We start from the raw sequence: 23,127 nt of genomic DNA, 5'->3' as shown, positions 1-23,127 counted from the left end.
ATGTTGAGGTTGCCAAACAGGAGCCTTCGACGTCAGGAGGAGTGGTAGTGTCACTCGGACCTACTTCACCGCTCGAGAATCCGGCGGCCGGTACAAATAATGCCGAGGAAAGTGTTGGCGAAATAAATGATACCGATCTTGATGCAACGCAGTATGATAGCGCGACCGATGAGGAACCATCGTTCCGAGGTTTTCCTATGGATGAAATCGCACGCAGATCCGGTCGTCCGAACAAAGGAATCGCGGCAGTACGGTTGATTGAAGAGACCTATGCAACGGGTACTGTACATACTGCAGTTGAACCCAGGAATCTGAAGAAAGCATTAACCTGTAAGGAAAACGCAGAATGGAGAGCAGCAATGGTGAACGAGTTGAAATCACATGCGGAGAATGGCACTTGGGAGCTGATGGAGTTACCTGCAGGACGGAAGGTGGTAGGTTGCCGCTGGGTCTTCAAATTGAAGCGGAACGCAGCTGGGGAGGTGACCAAACACAAGGCGCGTCTGGTGGCTCAAGGCTATTCGCAGCGGTTCGGCGAGGATTACGATGAAGTTTTCGCTCCCGTCACGAGCCATACGACTCTTCGCATGATGCTTGCTCTAGCTTCAAAGAAGAAAATGACACTTAAGCATTTCGACATCAGAACGGCCTACTTATATGGAGAGCTTGAACAGGACTTGTTTATGCGGCAACCGCCTGGATACGAGGAGAAAGGCAAGGAGCACTTGGTTTGCCGTTTGAAAAGAAGCATATACGGACTCAAACAGTCCGCACGTTGCTGGAACCAAAAATTACACGGTGTTCTTGTGGACATGGGTTTTCAGCAGAGTAGTTCTGATCAGTGCTTATACATGAAGATCGAAGATGGGAAGAGGGTATTCCTGTTAGTGTATGTTGACGATATAATGGTTGGATGTGAAGATGAAAAGAAGATTGACTCAGTGTACCAATCGTTGAAGAGACATTTTGAGATCACCGATCTCGGAGACTTGAGCTACTTCCTGGGACTGGAGGTTAAGCGAGAGAAGGGTGACTATAGTGTGAGCCTCGAAGGCTACATCGATAAACTTATTGACAAGTTTGGATTGAGTGATGCAAAGGTTGCTAAGACGCCAATGGACGAAGGGTTTTTAAAAGTGGAAGATACGAGTGCCTCTTTCGCTGACGAAACGAAGTTCAGAAGTTTGGTTGGCGGCCTTCTGTATATTGCTGTGTGTGCTAGGCCGGATATTGCTGTTAGTACGGCGATACTTGGCCGTAAAGTGAGTGCTCCTACGGAGGCATGCTGGGTAGCAGCGAAGCGAGTGGTTCGCTATTTGAAAGCGACTAAACATTGGAGATTGGTGTATAACGGATCTGGTGGTGGTCTGATCGGCTATACTGACGCTGATTGGGCTGGCGACGCTAGTACGAGGAAGTCAACAACCGGATACGCTTTCTGGTATGCTAACGGGGCTGTTTCATGGACCAGTCGTAAACAGGCCTGTGTTACCTTGTCGTCTATGGAGTCAGAGTATGTGGCTCTGAGCGAAGCTACGCAAGAACTTGTTTGGCTTCGTGGATTGGTGAAAGAGATGGGCGAGCCAGATGATGGTCCGGTGACGATGATGGAAGACAATCAGAGCTGTATAAGTTTCGTGAATTCCGAAAGGATCACTCGTCGGTCAAAACACATTGAGACAAGAGAGCATTTTGTCAAGCAGCTGTGTGGGCAGGGTCTCTTGAAGTTAGAGTACTGTCCAACTGAGCACATGGTGGCTGACGTGCTTACTAAGCCCCTGGGAACTACGAAACAACGGAAGTTCTCAGGAATGCTGGGACTGTCATCGAATGGTGGCACTATACGTTGAGGAGGAGTGTTATGAGTACAACTGCCGTGCCACCTTACTCATTCATCTTGGTTGGTGGCAACACTGTGAGAAGAGAAAAACAAAAAGGTACTGTAGGTGCCATTTTCATTCGTGGGCGAACATTCGAAGTGTTAACATCGTTTCTTAAATAAAGTTTCTTTTTATTGTTCGTGAACTAAACTCGGCCTTTCAATTTTGATGAAAACCTCTGACCAATAGTATGATGGTTTATGAAAGATTCCCTTCCTTTTCACTTGACAACAGAGAACTTCTGCTTCAACTTCAAATTACTTCTATAGCGAGAAAACCAATTAGCGGCTGTAGTAAATCGAATTATCTTAACAGCAAATTTTACAAATTCTCATTACTGATCATTACCACAGAGATTTTTAATTTTTCGAAAAATTATGTGTAAGCCGAGGGGGGTGACACATCTAAATCTCATGTTAAGATCACAAACGAAGTGACAGACGGAGCGGCTCGAAAACTTTGGTGACTAACCTGCTATTGCAATTTTTCAGTGTACCACACGGCAACACCACTACTACTGGATTGAACCACATGGCAACACTACTACTGGATTGAACTAGCATTTTCACCAAATGTACTAGAATGTTTTGGTTCTATCTCTTTCACTCTACTCAAAACTGAAATGCATAAAAAAATGACAAAATGATACGCACTCTTTGCACACTGTCAAAGAATCATTGTACACAAAATCAACTTTGTTCAAATGAAAACAAAAAAACTAACCCATCTGGTGGATGATGGCACAAGCTTCCAAGAAAATTCTATCACAGTGAACCACATTATTTAAATGGATTTCTTCGCCAGTAAGTCGTCTGTCACTTCGTTTGTGGTTAAGATGCTCAACAAATCTCCCACTAGCGAAACAATCTTCGAAAAATCTTCTTTCATTTGTCGCATCTACTTGCATCGCGCATCATCTTTTTGCAGGAAATCTTCAGAATCGTCATCAATCTTCTTTCTATCTACTCAGCGTGCGCGCAGCTAGCCACAGCAAAACACAATCTTTTGTGCATCGTAGATAGAGTCGTCCCCCTCGGTGTAAGCATTCAAATTAAAATACGTTAGAAACACTACCCGACCAACCATTCGTGAAACTTCTTCAAAGTTCTTTATACAGAAATAAAGATTTATGTCAGCAATTCTTTACTTTAAATTTTCTATGATTTCGATGTACACATTTAAAAATCTTTATTGATCGATACTTACATTTAAGATTATTTCTTCATCGGCCATATGATAGTAATCTATAAAGGTGCCATACTAAATTTCTTTTAATTTCGATATGTCACATGGACTTTAGTATTCTTTACAAATATTCATCAATAAATATTTAAATACTGATATCATCGTAACTTTGAACTTTGACAAAGAACAACAAAGATTGCCATCGATACACATTTATAATCTCCTTGTTGTCGATTTGCAACGCTGGTTAAAGAGAGTTCGAGACACACCAGGTGACAGGTGGCAATGTTTATATTATTTATCGACATATTCGGCATATCATCGAAAGAAGCAATCTGCCGGTAAATGAACGAGAAGACCGATGGCCGCGATGCAGCAAATGTTTACTATTGTCGTTCTTCAAGTTTACGTCTATATATGTAATAACCCGTGATAGCATGCGTGGTGGGATTCTCGGCATTTGGAACCCAATGAGGAAAATTTACACCTTTTTTACCTCTATTACACCTACATGGCTGACTGGTTGATGGTTATGACAAATAAATATTGAATTCATGTATGAAAAGATTTACAGAAATTTCAATACACCACATACTAGAGTGTGTTTGCCTGTCGTTGATAAGCTCATCAACAGCAGCCGTGTATCCGAGGATTAGCAACCAACAACGAAATCAGTACACCCCAGATGGCATGGGATCGAAACTAGAAATCATGCAGATAAAAAATCGCAAATAAAATCAGCAGTTGTGTATCGATATTTTGATTTTACAACAGAAATCGATATTTTTATCTGGCAACACAATCGATATTTTAACATTGGTAACGATTGGTAGCAATATTTTGAGAAAGATCTTTATAAACGATTCACGATTAGACTTTTAGCATCTTTACAATTATTCATGAAATGGTGACGATCGCTATCGATTTTTCTTATGAATGGCTTTGAAGATCGATGTATAGAAAATTAAAGAAAATTAACGAAATGGTTGGTCGGGAAGGTAAAGCAATCAGGAATTTTGCGTGAATTTGAATACAGCTTTTAAAAGCACTCACCAGCAGTTTGTAAAGCGGCTCGGATATCATCAACCGATTGTCGTAAAGCGTTGTCATTATTCTGACGAGGAGAAGCATCATCGTGAACGTTTAGATCTAGGCTTGGAGGCAATCCTTCTTGCGGAACTGTTTCCTCTTCTTCGAAATATCCCACGCTGGGAATATGTGCAGATGAAAACTGTTCTGACTCATCAAGCTGGGTGGCTATATCTAAAAAAATTTATAATATTTATTAAAACATAAGAATATTTAATAAAACATACCCAGCAGTAGCTGAATCCCGTTGAAACCCATTTTGTATCTACTTAGAAATAACTTGACGCATCTGCTGATTGATAGTGGTTGCTTTGTTTTTTTTTCACATACGACGCTTCACTGTGAGCGTGTTTTGGTGTAATCATCAAATTTAAACAGTTAAGCCTGGGTCCAACACACTTAATCTAGCTCGGTAAAATCTCCAACAGCCGATTAAGGTCTGTATAGAGATCGAAAGGAAGCGAAAATCTCATACAAAATACAACATTTTTCACCTGCGTGAAAAACGCAATTGGCAAATATTTCGCTTCGCTTTGAACTGTAAACAGATACGATCTAGCGAAATCTTATTTTGTGGATCGTATCTTTTTCGCTTACGTTCATTTTTTTTTTCGCGCATGCAGCGCTAGCGAAAAGAGCAGCAGGTAAGCGAAAAGTTGACGTTTCGAGAAAGAGCGTATCTGTCAGATTTTCACTTCACCGGAGGTGTAAACTGACCGATTTCGTTTCACATGAACTGTAAACTGCGAAAAAAGGAAACTGGAAAATGTTCCACAAACATTTTTTCACAACCTTTTTCGCTAGCGAAATTTTATGATTTTTCGTGTGCTTCAATTTTCGTTTCGCTTCGATCTGTATACTAGGCTTTACCATAGAGGTAACTCTAAGACTAGAAGGTCCCGAAATAACGTGCTCAACTTTTTGGCTCAGCTCTGGTACTCTCTTCGGTCCCAAGCTAATCGATTCACCCCTCGAAACATAGGAAAAAACCCTCATTTTATCTGTCAAACTTTCATAGCGAATCAAAACAAACATTGCGTAGTACTAGAATTTCGACTAGAATGGGGTACTTTAAATCGTTTGCTTGGGACCAATAGGCTAGTCAAGTGGTGAGCCAATTTAAAATAGTTAGTTTCGTATTGATTGTTGGCTTTACTTCGGCATTCACTTTTGCTGATATCACTGCAAAATATCTGTTTGTTAGCTGATATCCCAGCAAAATTTTATTTGTTCGCTGAGTCTCGGCAATTGTTTGACTGAATCTCAGCAAAATAAATTTCAGAATTACTCGGCTGTTGGAATCTCGGCGAAATAATTTAAGTGTGAAGCCAACAGAAACAGGTGTTAGAAGCAAAAATATTGTAAACGTTATGGTCTAAGCCTGTCTCAAAAGACAAAACCAAAAAAAAAATATTGTAAACATTTCGTTTTAAAAGGTACCCTAATAAATAAATACCATAAACGAACTGTATCCCGGATGGGCAAACTATCCCACAAATGGTTTGGATGATACCCCGGACACGTCGTCAAGGTCTCTTTTATGGTTATTTTTATTAGGGTAAACATTGCAATGAAATACGAACCCAACTAAACATTTCACTAACACCAATAAGCCTGTTGACCCGGACCTTATATAAACGACATTGCATCTGATGATCGTTCATCTTTCAAAACATTTCGCCTTTGTTGTCAGTTTTTGACGCAACACGGTCAAAAAACATCGAATTCGCAGCTTCCACCACTGATGGTCGCATCTGAAAAAGCGATTCGCCGCGGGAGAGAAACAAAAAAGCAACACGAGCATCATCATCACCAGCAGCAGCGAAAGAGAAAAGACGAAAGCGAACGCGAGAACCATCAAACTCCTGTCCTATCGCGAAAAGGAAGGGAAAAAAGCGATTTTCGACGGACGGAGCTGCTACGACGGAAGCAGAGCGCAGTGAAGTGAAAAGTAGTGCGGAGAGTGTGTGTGGTTGGCGAGCGATGTGAATGGGAAAATATATTGGACAAGCGATCAACGTCGGACGACGAGCTTGGTGCGGAAAACGAAAAGAGTGGTGATTGTTTTACTTGGCCGTACCTTCCAGAGAGTTGGTGTGTGTGAAAAATCTCGATCGGATCTGGCGACTATTGCACCCGGGTGCACGGCACGGGAGTTGGAAATCCAGTCACTTGCCCGGAGAAACGGAAACTCGGATAAGAGTGGTGGACATTTTTTTTTTCACGAACGTCCTAAAGTTCGACGACAGCAGCAGGAAGCTGCGAAGAAGGTGTCAGAAAAGGTTCGATTTTTGCTTTTTCCCGTCGTTAAAGCTGCTGCAATTTTTCGAGTGTTGGAAAGAAGAAAAAGGTCTATTGGTTTTAACACAGTCCTGCCAACGGAGAACGGATGCCCCAGACTCCGCGAGGGCAGCGAAGGAATATTATTTTAACTGTGAGAGTGTTTTCCTCGACGGAAAAGAAACAATTTTCATCACTTTGATTCGTCGTCGTCGTCGTCGTCACTCGCAGAGCCAAGATCCGACCGAGTGCGGCAGAGGGAAATATAAACGAGTGGGTGCTAAAAAGAGCAAATAACACAGAAAAAAAACCTCAACCTCAACAAGAAGAGTCGTTCTAAATTTAACACGCGAAAATCGGAAGGCGAAAACAAGGAAAAATAGTTTTCCTTCTGATTTTTCCGAGAGGGGCTAAATTTTCTGGTTGCGAGTTTGTAGAAGTGCGTCCCCCCTGAGGAAGGCAAAGAGGAACAAGGACACTGCTGGTGGCTCGCTGAAGTGCAGTTGCCTTCGGGGTTGTTGTTGTTGTCTTTGTTTGTTGTTGGAAGAAGCAACGCTTGAAAACGGAACCACCACGGCGAGAAAGCAGCAGCAGCAGCAGCACCGCGGATAATGAAGAGGAGAAATGCCGATTGTGGCAAGATTCGGCGACCCATCAAGAGGAATAAAATAGCAGAACAGATTGGAAGGTAAGTGCACCACCGGATGTATGAGGTTCATGCGGGGAGATTCCTCGCGTGGGATATTTTATCATGATGGTCTTGTTGTTTCTTTTATCAGTGCGTGACGAACGAACGAACGCACGCACGCATGCATGCACTGCCAGATTGAAATTGGAACTGTCGCTAGTCGCACGTTTGGCGACATTTTGACGCCACCGCCGCACAGTGGTCCAAACGACGAAAAACGTGATCGTGTGAGATTACGCAAAATCCTTTGACTTTAGGTATATAGTGTCTTCAGAGAAGTTTTAAGGCATAATTGGCGCCATCTTTTGACGGTAGCCATTTTGTGATCAATCCCCCTAAAAGTGGGATCCAACATTTATTTATTTTTTAAGTTGAGATAGAAGGTTTGTGTATTCAGCAAAGTTGTACATTATATAAATACAAACAACTTTGCTGAAGACATAAACCCTCTATCTTTTTGCTCAATTGATCTATAAGGCGTTTTTTGTGGACGTGCCTCTTAAATCATATTTTTTTACCATAACTTTTTCTATGTATTTTTTACAGGTTTGCAATGTTCTAAGGACTTCTTTGTATTGTTAAAATACATGTTTTTGTGGAACATTGTTTCTCGCTATTTCCTATATACTTGGAGATATTTGGGATTTTTCAATAAAATTGGCCTATTTTTGAACTCAAATATTTCATAAGGTGGCAAATGGTGGCAGATCAAACAACTTACATTTGAAAGTACAACAAAAATGCTGCAAAATCATGCCGGAGTTGTCTACATCGAACTACATCCGGAAAAGTTACAGCTGTTTTAAGAAGGGATCAAAATCAAATGTCTCCTATTAAATATTTGATCTCATTCAAAAGGCGACAATCGAGATACTGTGACTATCTGTCTGGTATGTTTATAAAGATCTTAATTCTTCGTTAGATCATTTTCCAAAGCTTTATGAACATTCTTGTATTGATATGTTGCGTTAATGACACTCTCTTTTGAATTAAAATAAAAAATAAAACCCGCTTTTTATGTTGTTTTATTCGCTATCAGTATCGTCAGAATCAGACCCAGTACTTGAGTCGTTCATATCTAGTAGGAATCGAGCATCATTAGAAAATAACATATTTGGCTTGCACTTACTAATCCTATTCATTGTAATGAATGGATCAGACAACTCTAGCAATCGATACAGCAGATCGGTATTCGTTGCCACCCGAGAAATTTTCCTTGAATGGAACGCTCGTGTCTGTCGGATGACTTTATTCATCGATTCTTGTGCCTCCTCGGAAAGTTGACCAATGGGCACCATAAATTGGTTGATGATTCTCGAACCATGTAACAGGATTTTGTGGAGGATACAGGTGAACTAGTTTTCGTGCCGTTTCTATACAGTAAATATCGAATTTTTCCACATTTACTGTACGACCAGAAGCCAGAACTTGCAAAATTGTACCACATCGCTGAATCACATGTAAGTCTAGACCTAGATAATGAAAAATGCGTGCTGGAATAAAGAAAAGTATAAACTGATATATATTTACCTAAGATTTCTGCAGACTTTTCTGCATCTCTGAAAAATCGACAAGCTGTGTTACCGTCGTTTGACGTTCCTGCCCCAGTCGAACGCGGTTTGTCGATTATTAATCCAAGTTCCCTTTTGAACCGATTCTGTATTGTCTTCTTCCGTTCTTTCATCCTTTCAATTTCAACTCCTTGAATTCGCCATTTTTCTATATCAAGCCTATACGAAACATGTAGAAAAAATTCCATAAATCGAATCCAGGCGTGAAGAGTCGATAGTCCGAATTGGAACGTTGTTTCATCAGCAACGCGTTTTTGAACATCTTCAATTTGGTTCAACTGTTTCGGAGTTGCACCACAAACGTAACATCTTTGAGAGGATGCTGTAGATGTGATAGCATTACAAACTTTCCCGTCAATCATTGTTAAAACCATGCTGTATTCCACAATCACAGTTTTCCCATTTATGCTCGTTTTGAATGGAACGAGATCTGCTATTTCACGATCAACAATTTGTTTTTCGGTTACCGATACTTCTGTTGTTTCTTTGATCAACTGAATTCTTAATGGCCGACAGAACCGAGTTGATGATGGGGTGGGATTTTGAAAAACAATTTTTCCGTTAGTTTCCGCCTTTATCGGGACAATTGACGTTAAAAACATGTGCGAATCTGATGCATCTTCGTCCGTTGTAAACCGTTGTTTATATTGGCTGTGATCGCTGCTTCCGTCAAACCCCCATTTCACAATCATTTTCACTTTTAAAAGCTCATCGGCGGAAAGCTCTTTCACTATATCTGCAGAAGATTGCAAAATCCGTAAAGTAGTGTGATCCAAGAGCTGTTGCAGTTGTACTGCAATTAAAGTTTCGCTAACATGAATATATTCCTGATCAGGGTAACATTGCTGTTTTTCTGCTAAAACCTTATGGTACGAAGGATATAATTGCGCATTTCTCAATCTTGCACCCTTTCGAATGTTGATGTATTGAGATTTTGTCAAATCCTGTTCAATAATCAAAGCTAACGCTTCCGAGTCAGAGAATGGAACTATTTCCGGAAGTTTCGATGATTTCCAGGATTTTAAAATTTTTGTCGCACGAGTTGGGGAAGTTTGTGTGGCTTCTTTGACAATAGAAGCAGCATCATTTTGCCCAGTTGAACGCAATGACATTTGTGCAGCATAGGTCAACTCATCAGCATTATGAGCTGAGCGAAGCACCGCTGTTCTTCGTCTTTTCACACAGTCTGAAGTTTCGACAAACGCTTTAATTATTTTGTGTGTAACATTGGACGTTGATGGAATGTTTTTAAGGAAAAACAAAATGGTTTGTCAAAATAAGCAACGTTATTTTCCAGAACTCTAGCCATTGTGCGGTTATGCCTCTGCCACAGCTGGCTGAAATATTTGCAAATGTTATCCAAGTAATTTTCAATCTCTGACATAACATCAACAAGTTCTGCATCTATTTCAAGACATCGTGTTATTTCTTTAACCAAAAAACCCAATTTGGTTTTTTTGTCACCTTCCGCATTTTTCCAAAGCAGAAACACCTGACGATAATCCATTTCTCCTGCAGATACTAATAGAACATTTTAGTATAATATAAGTAAATAATGTGTTACCATATTAATGTTATTGGAAAGCATTCAAATCATGCTGAACGCCAGAATAGAAGAAAATATCTGAAGAATCATTATAATATATTTACCGGATAGTTAAGAAGTTATTTCGGCTGAATTTAAGAAAACTAAGAGCACTTCACAAAAAACACTTCCGAGCACTACGGATGAAAGCTCCTTCCAAAGTGACCTTCAAGCCGTGGTTTTACAAAGAGCATTGTACTATCGGAGATAATTGAACAAGTGTGCGTGAGATGCTTTTTATACACATGAAACTAAACCAATAAAAATCTAAACAAAAGAGATTGCTGACAGCTCTCTTACCACCACAAACGTAGCCGACACGTGGTTTGTGATCATGGCAATCCTTACGTATTCATGGCAACCCTTACGGAAAAGAAAATTGAATAGCTGAATGTTGCCATTCGAATGAGATCAAATATTTAATAGGAGACATTTGATTTTGATCCCTTCTTAAAACAGCTGTAACTTTTCCGGATGTAGTTCGATGTAGACAACTCCGGCATGATTTTGCAGCATTTTTGTTGTACTTTCAAATGTAAGTTGTTTGATCTGCCACCATTTGCCACCTTATGAAATATTTGAGTTCAAAAATAGGTCAATTTTATTGAAAAATCCCAAATATCTCCAAGTATATAGGAAATAGCGAGAAACAATGTTCCACAAAAACATGTATTTTAACAATACAAAGAAGTCCTTAGAACATTGCAAACCTGTAAAAAATACATAGAAAAAGTTATGGTAAAAAAATATGATTTAAGAGGCACGTCCACAAAAAACGCCTTATAGATCAATTGAGCAAAAAGATAGAAGGTTCATGTCTTCAGCAAAGTTGTTTGTATTTATATAATGTACAACTTTGCTGAATACACAAACCTTCTATCTCAACTGTATAAAAAAATGAGTGTTGGATCTAACTTTTAGGGGGATTGATCACAAAATGGCTACCGTCAAAAGATGGCGTCAATTATGCCTTAAAACTTCTCTGAAGACACTATATACCTAAAGTCAAAGGATTTTGCGTAATCTCACACGATCACGTTTTTCGCCGTTTGGACCACTGTGCGCCGCCGTCGTAGTCTCCGCCGTTGCGAGCGCTATGCTATGACTAATTTTGGAAAATTCATTCAAAGTTCATATTGTACAATGTTTGATGGTTGACTTTTTGGATGCTTTAATTAGTGCAGCGCTACCCAACGTTCGACCCACGGGGCAACGGGCAACGGGGAGTTGGACGTGGTCTCTGAATCTCAGCAATGATATTATTCTAGTCTAATTTTATTCATCATGAATTTTCGCCAAGAATTAATAATAGTATTGTTTCTTGAAGACTTACCTCTGGATATCTTTGCATATTTGCCAAGGATTTTTCAGAAACATTAAAAAAGGCTTCATAATTACTCTGTTTAGGTATTCTCTAGAAATTTTCTCCAGAACAGTCTCGGGATTCTGTACAGAACTCTTTAGGATTTTGTTTGTTCATTAATTTATTGATAAGGCTCAATCGAATTAACTTTACAGAGCCGAGGATTCTTGTTCTTGTACCTTAGAACTATATTCAAAACGTACAACACTTGATCTTCCGCTATCCAATAAACATCCTCTATCAGAACGGGATCCGCTTCCAGTGGTTTCAGTCTCTTGATCCCCCTTCTGATGAAATTAATTTGAGCAATCAATTTGATTGAACAACGGCGCCGGTGGTGTAGTGGTAAGCGTGATTACCTCTCACCCCAGCAGGCCTGGGTTCAATCCCAGTCGGCGCCGCCGGGATGTTCTGAGGCATAACATCTCTGATCACGCCTTCCTTCGGATGGGAAGTAAAGCCGTTGGTCCCCGGTTCATGAGTTGATGGGTCGATAGGTAGGGTCCAGGTGTGGGAGCTGCCTTCCTGGCACGTCGGTAGCATTGGTGCTCAGCACGGAAAACAAGATCGACGGAAAAAACAAACCAAAGGAAAAAAAAAAATCAATTTGATCAATCTAGGAAAAATTCTAATAAACTTTCCCGGCTTGATGCCAAAAAGGAAAAGATTCCCCCTATTGTGATAACCACTTCCGATTTCCATGCTCTTCGCACGGAACTTTTGAACTTCGTGAAATTTAAGTTTTCACTGCAAATTGACCGTCGGGGTGAATGCCGTGTATTGGCTGAAACCTTGGACGGATTCAAATATCTTCTCAAGAAGCAGCATCAATTTTTCACTTACGACACCAAAACTAAACATGTGTTCAAGGTTGTCATGAAAGGTCTGCCCAGTGTGAATCCCTGGATCAGATCAAAGATGAACTGGCAAAATTATTTCTTGGAGTTGTGCCACTCCAAGTAATCAAAAGGAAAAATTGAACCCCGTCCTGGCGATTCTCGCAACGGGATTTTTAATGATTTTTATTTAGTTCACTTCAAGTCTAGTGAACTAAACAACCTTAAGGCCTTGGAAAATGCTAGCCTTATGCTCCATGTCCGAGTGACGTGGGAACACTTCAGGAAGACTGGAGGAAATTTCCAAAACCTCACCCAGTGCCGTAAGTGCCAGGGGTGGGGTCACGGAACTAAAAATTGTCACATGCCAGCTAAATGCATGAATTGTGGTGATTCCTCTCACGCAAAGGACGACTGTCCTGTGAAGGAAGATCCTAAGAAATTTAAATGTTCAAATTGTGTTGAAAACCACAAATCCAATTTTTGGGAGTGCGAGGAACAAATTCTACATTCGTACCCGTAGGTACAAATATCACCCCTGCTTCAAATGTTTCATCTGTACCTACTCCCCTCGCTGCTAACAATGTTTAGCGAGTTAATGGAGTTACCTATGCTGCTAATGCAGCGGGTAGAAATCAAAATACTAACCAACGTAATTCTAACGGAAATTTTGACCATTTTGACTTAGGAAGCATTACTGCCCCTAAAATGGAATTTTTACAGAAATCATTAATTGACATGATTTCTGATATGCTTAAATCTAACTCCATGTTTGATGCTATTCAAACTGGAGTAAAATTTGCTAATAATATTGTCATGACTTTAAAATTCAGTAATGCATTTTAAAGCATTAAATATTTTAAAATGGAATGCTCGATCTCTTAAAGATAATGGAGACGAACTATTTAACTTTTTGAGAGTTCATAACGTGCATATTGCCGTTATAACTGAAACGTTCCTTAAACCTGACCACTCAAGGGCTCACGAAGAACGTTGCCGCTGAACATGCTGATCCTGATGAGATGAACCGTTTCTTCTGCGAGGGACATCGACTGCTTGTGACTGACAACAGAGCAGAAGTTGAACCGGCGCACCGTACCGCTACGGACCGTGGTGGGATGCAGTTCGAATTCCGAAGGACTACAGCCAACGAAGTGTCACGCAAGATTATGGAAGTTTAAACCAATGCTGCAGGTTCAGATGGAATCCCTATCTCATTCGTTAAGATGTTGGTCCCGTTTGTACTGCCTGTACTGGTTAACCTGTACAATGCGGTGATTGATGCCAGATCGTTCCCTACCGTCTGGAAAAAGGTCTCATCACGCCCATACCAAAGGTAACAAATCCGACTGAACCTAAACACTTTCGGCCAATTAGTGTTCTCCATGCCATCTCCAAGATTCTCGAGAAGATCCTGCTCGACCAAATTGTTGGGCACGTGGAAGCGGACGATCGCAAGTTGCTTGCATCGAACCAATCAGGATACAGAAAGGGCCATAGCACAACAACAGCTTTGGCAAAAGTGACGCACGATATTTATGACCATTTCGACAACGAGCAGTGTACAGTTATGGTCCTGGTTGACTTTTTGTTGGCCTTCAACTGTGTTGATCATCGCAAATTACAGAGAAAACTTCGAGAGGAATTTTCTTTCACCGACAATGCATGCGACCTTATCTCTTCTTTCCTCGATCATCGCACCCAGGCGGTACGGATAGGAAATATGATGTCCTCCCAGAGATCAGTGATAGATGGTACACCCCAGGGCTCGTGCTTGAGCGCTTTGCTATTTAGCCTCTACATCAATAGCCTTCCCCGTGGACTGAGATGCAGTTATCAGCTCTACGCTGATGACCTACAGATCTACATTTCTGGTGCCATCCAAACGTAGACCAACTCGTCGAAGCCATAAACAACGATCTGGAAAGCATAGAGCGATGGGCCAGCCAGAACTCTTTTTTCCCCAACCCGAAGAAGACGCAAGCAATTATTTTTAGCAAAGAAGGAGCGGTAGCACCAACCACTAACATCGTTTTCTGCGGAGAACACATTATTTTGTCTGACAACGTAGTGAATCTTGGTCTAAGGATGGATCGCAACCTGAAGTGGAATCGACATGTGATGTCGTGATGCCAAAGTTTTTGGAACGTTGCGGACACTCCGAAGATTCGCTCCAGTTTTGTCAGTTCAAACCCGAATAAAGCTGGTGCAAGCAGTGTTCGTGTCGTTTTTCACCTACTGTGACGTCACTTACTATCCTGGACTGTCATCAGCGCTCCGTGATCAACTAAACCGTTGTTTCAAGGCAGCAGTTCGCTTTGTCTATGGCATCAGACGCAGAGAATCCACTGCTGCTGTAAGGAACTCTATTTTGGGACACGACCTGGACACAAATTACCGGAATAGAATCAGCTGTTTTGTTCGCCAAGGGTACGCAGGAGCTTTCCCACCTTATCTGCAGCAACACCTGAGAAGAGGACAGCTTGAGCGGGCCCGCTGCTTTGCGATTCCCCATCACACCACATCGAAGAAGAAGAGTGTGATGATCGCAGGTGCAATCATCTGGAACCAGCTCCCTCTAGCAACACGACGACAGACAACGATCAGCGCATTCAAGACAGCGCTCTCAACAGGATCTCAAACCTAGTTTAAGAATTACATACCTACTAAGAAAGCTACTTCCACTAATGACTTATTGTTCTCCTTTAGTTAAAAATCAAATGTTGTGTTTTCCTTGACCTGAGCAATGGTGTAACCGACAGGCTAACGTTACGATAATAAATTACAATTACAATTACAATTTATAGAAATGATCGTCTTGATGGACCCTGTGGCGGCGTTGCCATCATTGTTCATAGACGAATCAAACATAAAATTCTTTCATCATTTGAAACCAAAGTTTTTGAAACTTTGGGAGTTTCTGTTGAAACAAAATTTGGACAACTTACGTTTATAGCTGCCTATTTGCCATTCCAATGCGTAGGCCAGCAAAAGAATTTTCTCAAGGGTGACCTTCAGAAACTTACCCGTCATAGGTCTAAATTCTTCATTATTGGTGATTTTAATGCAAAACACCGCTCATGGAATAATGCTCAAAGCAATTCCAATGGTAATATTCTGTTTGATGATTGTTCTGCAGGTTAGTACACTATTCAATATCCAAACAGCCCAACATGCTTTTCTTCTGCAAGAAATCCCTCAACTATTGATTTGGTCTTAACTGATCCATTTCAACTTTGTAGCCAATTGGTTATCCATGCTGACTTCGGTTCTGATCACCTTCCAGTAACTTTTGAAATATCCCAAGAAATAATTTGTAATCCCAACAGCTCTACTTTCAATTACCATAGAGCTGATCGAACATTTATGGAATATAACTTCGATCCAAACATTCCTTTGCAAACCAAAGATGAAATTAATTATGCTCTTGAACCTCTGACTACTTCTATAGTTGAAGCAAGAGCTACCTCAGTACCAAAATGCGAAGTTAAATTCGATTCAATTATAATAGACGACGATCTTCAGCTCTTGATCTGTTCTAAAAATATCCGTAGGAGACAATATCAAAGAACACGCGATCCTGCCATGAAAGTTATCAGGCGGGATTTGCAAAAACAAATTAAAAAGCGATTCTCTGCCCTGTGGAACAAAACTTTTGAAAATAATGTTTAGAAATTAGACCCAAGTTCCAAACCCTTTTGGAAACTCACAAAATTTTTGAAAAAACCTCAAAAGCCTATTCCAGCGCTTAAAGAAAGTGGTAAAATTTTGATCACAAATTTGGAAAAAGCTCAGAAACTTGCTAAGCAATTCGAGAGTTCCCATAATTTAAGTTTGGGTCTTACTAGTCCTATTGAGAATCAGGTTGCTCGGGATTATCTGAATATTTTCTCTCGGGAAAATATTTTTGATGATTCCTGGAGAACTGATTTGGACGACTATAACAAAAAAGTTTCATAATATGAAAGCTCCAGGTGATGATGGAATTTCCTAAACCTCATAAAAAACTCCCCTTGTCTTTCTTGGTAAAACTATTTAACAGATGTTTACATTTGGCATACTTTCCTGATAAATAGAAAAATGCAAAAGTTGTTCCAATTTTGAAGCCGGATAAAAATCCAGCTGAAGCTTCTAGCTACCATCCAATAAGTTTGCTCTCTTCAATAAGTAAACTTTTTGAATAGATTTTGAATAGAATGATGATTCACATCAATACGAACTTAATTTTTACAGATGAGCAGTTTGGATTTCGCCATGGGCATTCAACTACTCATCAACTCTTAAGAGTTACCAATTTAATTCGTTCAAACAAATCTGAAGGCTGCTCAACTGGAGTTGCTCTTCTAGGCACAGAAAAACATTCGACAGTGTTTGGCATGAAGGTTTGATTGCTAAATTGAAAAAAAAAAATTTTCTTCGTTATATTATGAAATTAGTTCAAAATTATTTAACTGACAGAACTCTGTAGGTAAATTATCAAAATTCCAAATCTGAACGACTACCTGTTAGAGCTTGAGTTCCTCAGGGTAGCATTCTTGGGCCTATATTGTGTAACATTTTCACAGGGTTGTCGCAAATCTTTGTTCGCTGATGACACTAGCATTTCCGCTAAAGGAAGAAGTTTTCGTGTTATTTGCAGCTGGCTGCAGAAAAGTTTAGATATTTTCTCTTCTTATTTTCAAAAATGAAAAATTTCTCCCAACGCTTCCAAAGCTCAACTTATAATATTTTCACATAAGCCTAGAACTTCGTTTTTGAAACCTAGTAGTAGTCACATAGTCACTATGAACGAAGTTCCAATTTCCTGGTCAAACCAAGTGAAATATCTTGGATTGGTACTTGACCAAAAATTAACTTTTAAAGATCACATTGAGGGCATTCAAGCCAAATGTAACAAATATATAAAATGTTTGTATCCTCTTAAAGGGTGTCCCACATCAAATTGCATCACGGAAAAAACGCTGTAATGAAACGCCCATTGGGTCTTTTCTCAAAAAAAAATGAGTAAAAGCAGTTTAGAGTGTATTGTTTACACTGTATTTTTATCTCTGTCAGTTTTTCGAAGGTTGGGAAAAATGGCGTCACCCGAAAATCAACGTCGCAAATTGATTTTGCGCAAGCACCTGGAAAATCCTCAACTCTCTTATCGGGGCATCGGAAAACAACTCGGAATCGTGCAGTCAACGGTGAGTCGTGTTATTAAGCGTTACTGCGATACTCTGAGCATCGAACTATTAGTGAACAGGATCACAAGTGTTGCAGAGAAAGTAGTCAAATGCGATCCGTCCTTTAGTTTGCTTTCGAGAAACTTTAAGGCTGCAATTTATTTGAACATTAGGTTATGATTTTACAGAGTTAAACAGGCTACTTACAAAACGGTTCTCTTTCGTATGCTAACCTAACTTTCTTCCCCGCAACAACCCGAAATTGTGGGTAGCTTATCCTAGTAAATAAAAGTAATTAGGATTAGCGAAAATATATGGAATGGTTTCTCTTACTTGAACAACTCCTCGATCTTACATTCAATTATTCGAGTTCAGAACTAGCTTTCTGATTTGAGATATAATCGCGCAAAATGAAATTCTAAATTGTGAACACGTTTGTTTTCTATCCTTCGTTTCAACTCACTCTCTCTTTTTTGACACCTCTTCGATCGTGCAGCGTTCCCAGTTACACCTCTCCGTTGCCCAATCGAAGGGCTTTCTCAACAACAAGCGTGGCGTGAAAGCGTTTAAACGGAATCCCAATGCTTCGGTCAGGGATGTGGCCAAAAAGTTAAATCTGTACAAGTCTTTCGTTCAGAGAGCCAAGGACCAGGAGGGACTGCATACGTACAAAGTGCAGAAGGCTCCAAATCGTGACGAACGGCAAAATACGGTGGGAAAGTCACGGGCCCGGAAACTGTACACCCAGATGCTGACGAAGCCTCATTGTCTCATCATGGATGATGAGACTTACGTCAAGGCAGACTTCCGGCAGCTTTCGGGGATACTGTTCATCACCGCCCAGCACAAGTTTAATGTTCCGGAGGAAGTAAGGAAGCAGAAACTTTCAAAGTTTGCCAAGAAATACATGATTTGGCAAGCGATCTGCTCATGTGGAAAACGGAGTGCGCCGTTCGTGACTACCGGGACTGTAAACTAAGAGATCTACCTCAAGGAGTGTCTACAGAAGCGTCTGCTTCCTCTGTTATAGCAACACAAGGGCCCTACTATCTTTTGGCCGGATCTAGCTTCGTGCCACTATTCAAATGTTGTCCTGGAGTGGTACGTAGCCAACGGGGTCACTTTCGTACCAAGGACATGAACATTCCTTGAACAGTTGGAATAATAATACAACAGCTGCCCAAGCCAAAACGTCAAAATCGTTAACGGAGATCTCAATGGTTTGGTTGTTCAGCTGGTTAAATTCAGACCAGCTATTGGAAAGTTTAGCGCGCACCAGCATCTCCAAATACATGGCTAATCGTATACTTTCAATACAGCCTCTTTTATTGGTACACCTCAAAAACACCACTGCAGACACAATCACAATTTGTACGGTCTTTAACATGCGGGGCACAATCTTCAATAAATCCAGCAAGTTCATCTGTTTCGCTGACGATGTGGAAATTATCGATAGAAGGTTCTAGGTGGTGACAGAGCAGTACACCATCGGGCTCAAACTTGAAACAGAGAGATGTAGTTAAGGCCCACGCACATTGCATCCGTTAGTGACACGTTGTGGAAAATTCCTATTGCTTTTTGTAAACCAGCCTTTGTAGGCCCATTTCTCGCCCACCGAAAGTCACCCACGCAAACCAACAACAGCATATAGGGAAGGAGAAAGTTTCCCCTAACCGTTGATGTTGATGGTTTGCGTGGGTGCCAAGTGTGTGCCGAGAAAAGGGCATAAGAAGATTTGTTTACAAAATAAAGGGTGTCCACGATGAAATTGCCACACTATGAAATTGCTCTAACTTTTTAACCGTTGGGTACAATTTAATGAAAATTTGGGTGGATTTAGTTCATAGTGCATTATTTACATCCTGCAAGTTTTAAAGTCCTGTGATCAAAACTCGCGGAAATGGAGTCGAAAGAACAGCTCGTGCGTGATAAAATCTTGCGCATTCATCACGAGAACAAGGATCTCTCGCATCGTTCCATCGCTAAAACGTTGGGAATCGCGAATTCCACGGTGTCGCGAGTGATTAAGCGGTTCGAGGAACGGTTGACCACCGATCGGAAGCCCAGAAGTGAAGGAAAAAGTATTCCGTACAACACCAAAAATCACAACCGCGTAGTTGGGGCCTTCAACCGAAATCCGAACGCCTCCGTTAGGGATGTGGCTAAGAAGCTGCACCTAAGCCGAAGTTTTGTCCAGAAGGCCAAAACTAAGGCTGGGCTTCGAACGTTCAAGGTACAAAAGGCCCCTAATCGCGACGAGAAGCAGAACAAGTCCGCCAAAACCCGTGCCAGGAAGTTGTACCTCAACATGCTGACGAAAGTTGAATGCTGCATCATGGACGACGAAACATATGTGAAGGCCAACTTCAAACAGATCCCCGGCAACCTGTTTTTCACGGCCAATGATAAGTTCAGCGTTCCGGAGCATGTCCGCACTCAGAAGATGTCCAAATTTGCGAAGAAATTCCTAGTTTGGCAAGCCATCTGAACGTGCGGGAAGCGGAGTGCACCTTTCGTGACCCAGGACACGATGAACGGACAGGTGTACATAAAAGAGTGCCTCCAGAAGCGGCTGCTTCCTTTCCTGAAGGCCCACAACGTACCAACAATCTTCTGGCCGGATTTGGCCTCATGCCACTACTCCAAGGACGTGCTGAAGTGGTATGCGGACAATATGGTCAATTTCGTGCCGAAAATGTTCAACCCTCCCAACACTCCGGAGCTCCGCCCCATCGAGAAGTACTGGGCGATTATGAAGCAGCACCTTCTTAAACGACCTAAGGTAGTGAAGACAGTCGAGGAACTGAAGAAAGTATGGGTTTACATGCAAAAAACGGTTGATTCACAGGTTGTGCAGAATTTTATGGCCGGGGTTAAGGCCAAGGTGCGGGCATTTGCGTATGGACTGTAAATAAAATACGAGTAAAATGGTAAAATGAAGTTTAATAGTTATTTCTCAATCCCTGAAAATTTGATGGCAATCGGATGAAAACTCGAATTTTGCGAATCAATTTTGTGTTTGGCAATTTCATCGTGGACACCCTTTAGCTTGTATGCTCTTTTCACATATTCTTGAATCTGACCTTTAAATTAAACGTTAAAAACTGTAGGAACCGACCGCATGGTGGATGAACTACAGCAGTGACATTCAGTGAGACAGCACGATGCCCGAGAAGTATGTACCTACTAGGACTTAACGAACGACGCGTGCTTAGAACCATCTTTGACGTGGTTCATGAGAACGACGCCTGGAATCACGAGCTGGCGCAACCAAATCTTCCGTTGGTGCATCCATTTCGTAGGTCAACTACCACAACAACAGGTTTATGCAGCCGCAGCTTATCCACCAACCACGCATGACCGTTCATCGACATTATAATTATCTTTTGCACAGTGTATTCACCGTTCGCCGTAGATGCATAATACAAACGACCGACAACTGATTCGCACAACCAGCCCGGCCCCACACCGGGTCTTGATCGTATCTCTTCAGTTGCGTTTCTGTTTTTGTTTACATCTGGCCATCAGTAGGAAGGTATGTAAGTGTAAGCAAAAATGTTAAGTGACATCAGCGCAAATCCACTCGGACCGTATCAACATGATGCGTCTTACTTGGCATCAGGCGTCGTGCACGCCGGTTTGTTGTGAGTGAGAGCGTATTTATTTATTGCTCACCCACAAATCACCCACCCAACTCGAACCGAAAAGCGTCAGTGAGGAGTACCGAGCGCCCTCTCTTTTCGGATGAGAGTGATATGATCGGAAAATTACCAATCAACTGGGAAATTTAGACACCATATGCCCGTTGGATATACCGGCGATCCGCAAGGTTATAATAATAAAACAATGCGTTGTAGAAAGGGAAACAGGTGATGGCATTCTTTTTTTTTGGTTTGTTCAAGGGAATCGCTCTTTTGTTTTACATTTTCGAAAAAGGTATGCCATGCTGTCGGGAAGAACGGTAGAAACAGCATAAGTGCCTACATTTTGCATCCTTGAGTGGCTTTGAATAAGGGAAGAAGTTTGTAGCAGCGTTCCGAATTCGGCTGCTTGTGGATCGAAAGGCTAATTTGGCCTAAATTGCATAATTTGTTGTTTTTTTTCGGTGGAAGGAGAACAACGACCGCAGTCGTTGATCAAACAGACGAGGGATGGGATGTGGAGAGGGGGGAGGGGCGAAAGGTGCGTTGTGTCGTGTCGCCACGATACGGGCAGCAGTGTTTGTGCCTCTATCTACAACTTCTACTTGCATTCGAAAATAATGTATACAGCCGCTTCAATGCTTTGAGTGAGTCGTAAACTAAATTAAAAGAGACAGATGCTTACAACGGGACCCGTTGTGTCTGCCTGCTGCAGATGGTAGAATGTTGGTGCAAATTTTCTTGGTAAAAAAGATAAGGTTTGAAGCGGATGATAATATGTTCGCAATTTTGGTTTCAAATAAAATACAGGTCAATTTATGGTAGACTTCTCTGCTAGGATGATTCGTCGTCTTTGGGCAACATATTAGGGGTGCAATTTCAAAAAAACCAAAATCGACCGCATTACGAAAATAGGTCAGGTTTTGATAACTTATAACTCTGTCAATAACAGATGGATTTTAATTCTAAACAAGCCAAACGATTGGAAATTTATCTACCAATCTGCTAAAATGAACACTTTATTAATTTTCAATATGTCACTATTGAAAAATACACAAATGTCCAACTGTTGCAATGGTGATCAAAATTATCACCGATTGTCTGCAAAAAGCGCTTTCCCTAACACTTATTTAAAAATCGAATTCGATGCGGTCTCACTGAACGGTGCTCATTCAATCAATTGTTCTCCAGTACACAACGAAAGGCTGCCTGTAAGCAGCGAGTTGCAAAGCCCACATGAGCATCCATAGAAAGAGGAAGAAGCCGCACCGCAATGTTAAGAAATCAATTTAATATATACTATACTTTTGCTGTGATTTCAAAACTACCTTTCGTAATCCTACGTCAAATCTATGGTCGTGTCTTGGATACAACATCTTACTTTTTATTTCAAACTTAAATAAAATTCCGGATTTTCCATTTTTTTTTGTGGATCACAATTTTGAAAGATTTTTAAATTCTTCAAAACAAATCACGATCATTGAAAATGTTACTATAATGTTCTTAATCTTCTTCGTGGAATTTTTGGTCCCACCTGGGACTTTAATCCTGCCCCCAACTAGTGTTCTGTGAGTACTTGCATACTTGTCAATCAGTGGCGTCAGGTGAGAAAATTCACTAGTTGTGCACCTAGTTTATTTATATTTTGTCTGTAACAGTAGAAGCCAATTTTGATGCATAATAAAAAAAATGGGATACAAATCTTTCGACGGGGGTACCTGCTTAAAAAATAAACGAAATGATGATGGGAAACAGTTCTGCTACCAGTTTTGCTTACTCTTGCATAGAAACATTGATTTTCTTTTTAAGTCTCATGTGTATGATTCTTATTTAATTTTGCACTA

General features: G+C 40.9%; 1 protein-coding gene across 1 annotated transcript in view; it reads left to right on the top strand.

The window, feature by feature from the left end:
- Positions 1–5,940: 5,940 nt before the first annotated feature.
- The window catches only part of LOC135703151 (macoilin), a 41,140-nt gene continuing 23,953 nt past the window's right edge, over positions 5,941–23,127 (top strand). The window contains exon 1 of the mRNA XM_065224257.1: positions 5,941–7,122. Coding sequence (XP_065080329.1) covers positions 7,046–7,122 — 77 coding nt within the window. The 5' untranslated portion in view covers positions 5,941–7,045. The remainder of the gene's footprint in view (positions 7,123–23,127) is intronic.

Source organism: Ochlerotatus camptorhynchus, unplaced genomic scaffold (genome assembly GCF_037179485.1).
Source record: "Ochlerotatus camptorhynchus isolate MF236.1 unplaced genomic scaffold, CSIRO-AGI_Acam_v1.1 ptg000209l, whole genome shotgun sequence".
In the NCBI taxonomy this organism is placed as follows: Eukaryota; Metazoa; Arthropoda; class Insecta; order Diptera; family Culicidae; genus Ochlerotatus; species Ochlerotatus camptorhynchus.
The sequence above is the reverse complement of the archived record's forward strand: the minus strand, read 5'-3'. Positions and strand labels throughout refer to the sequence as shown.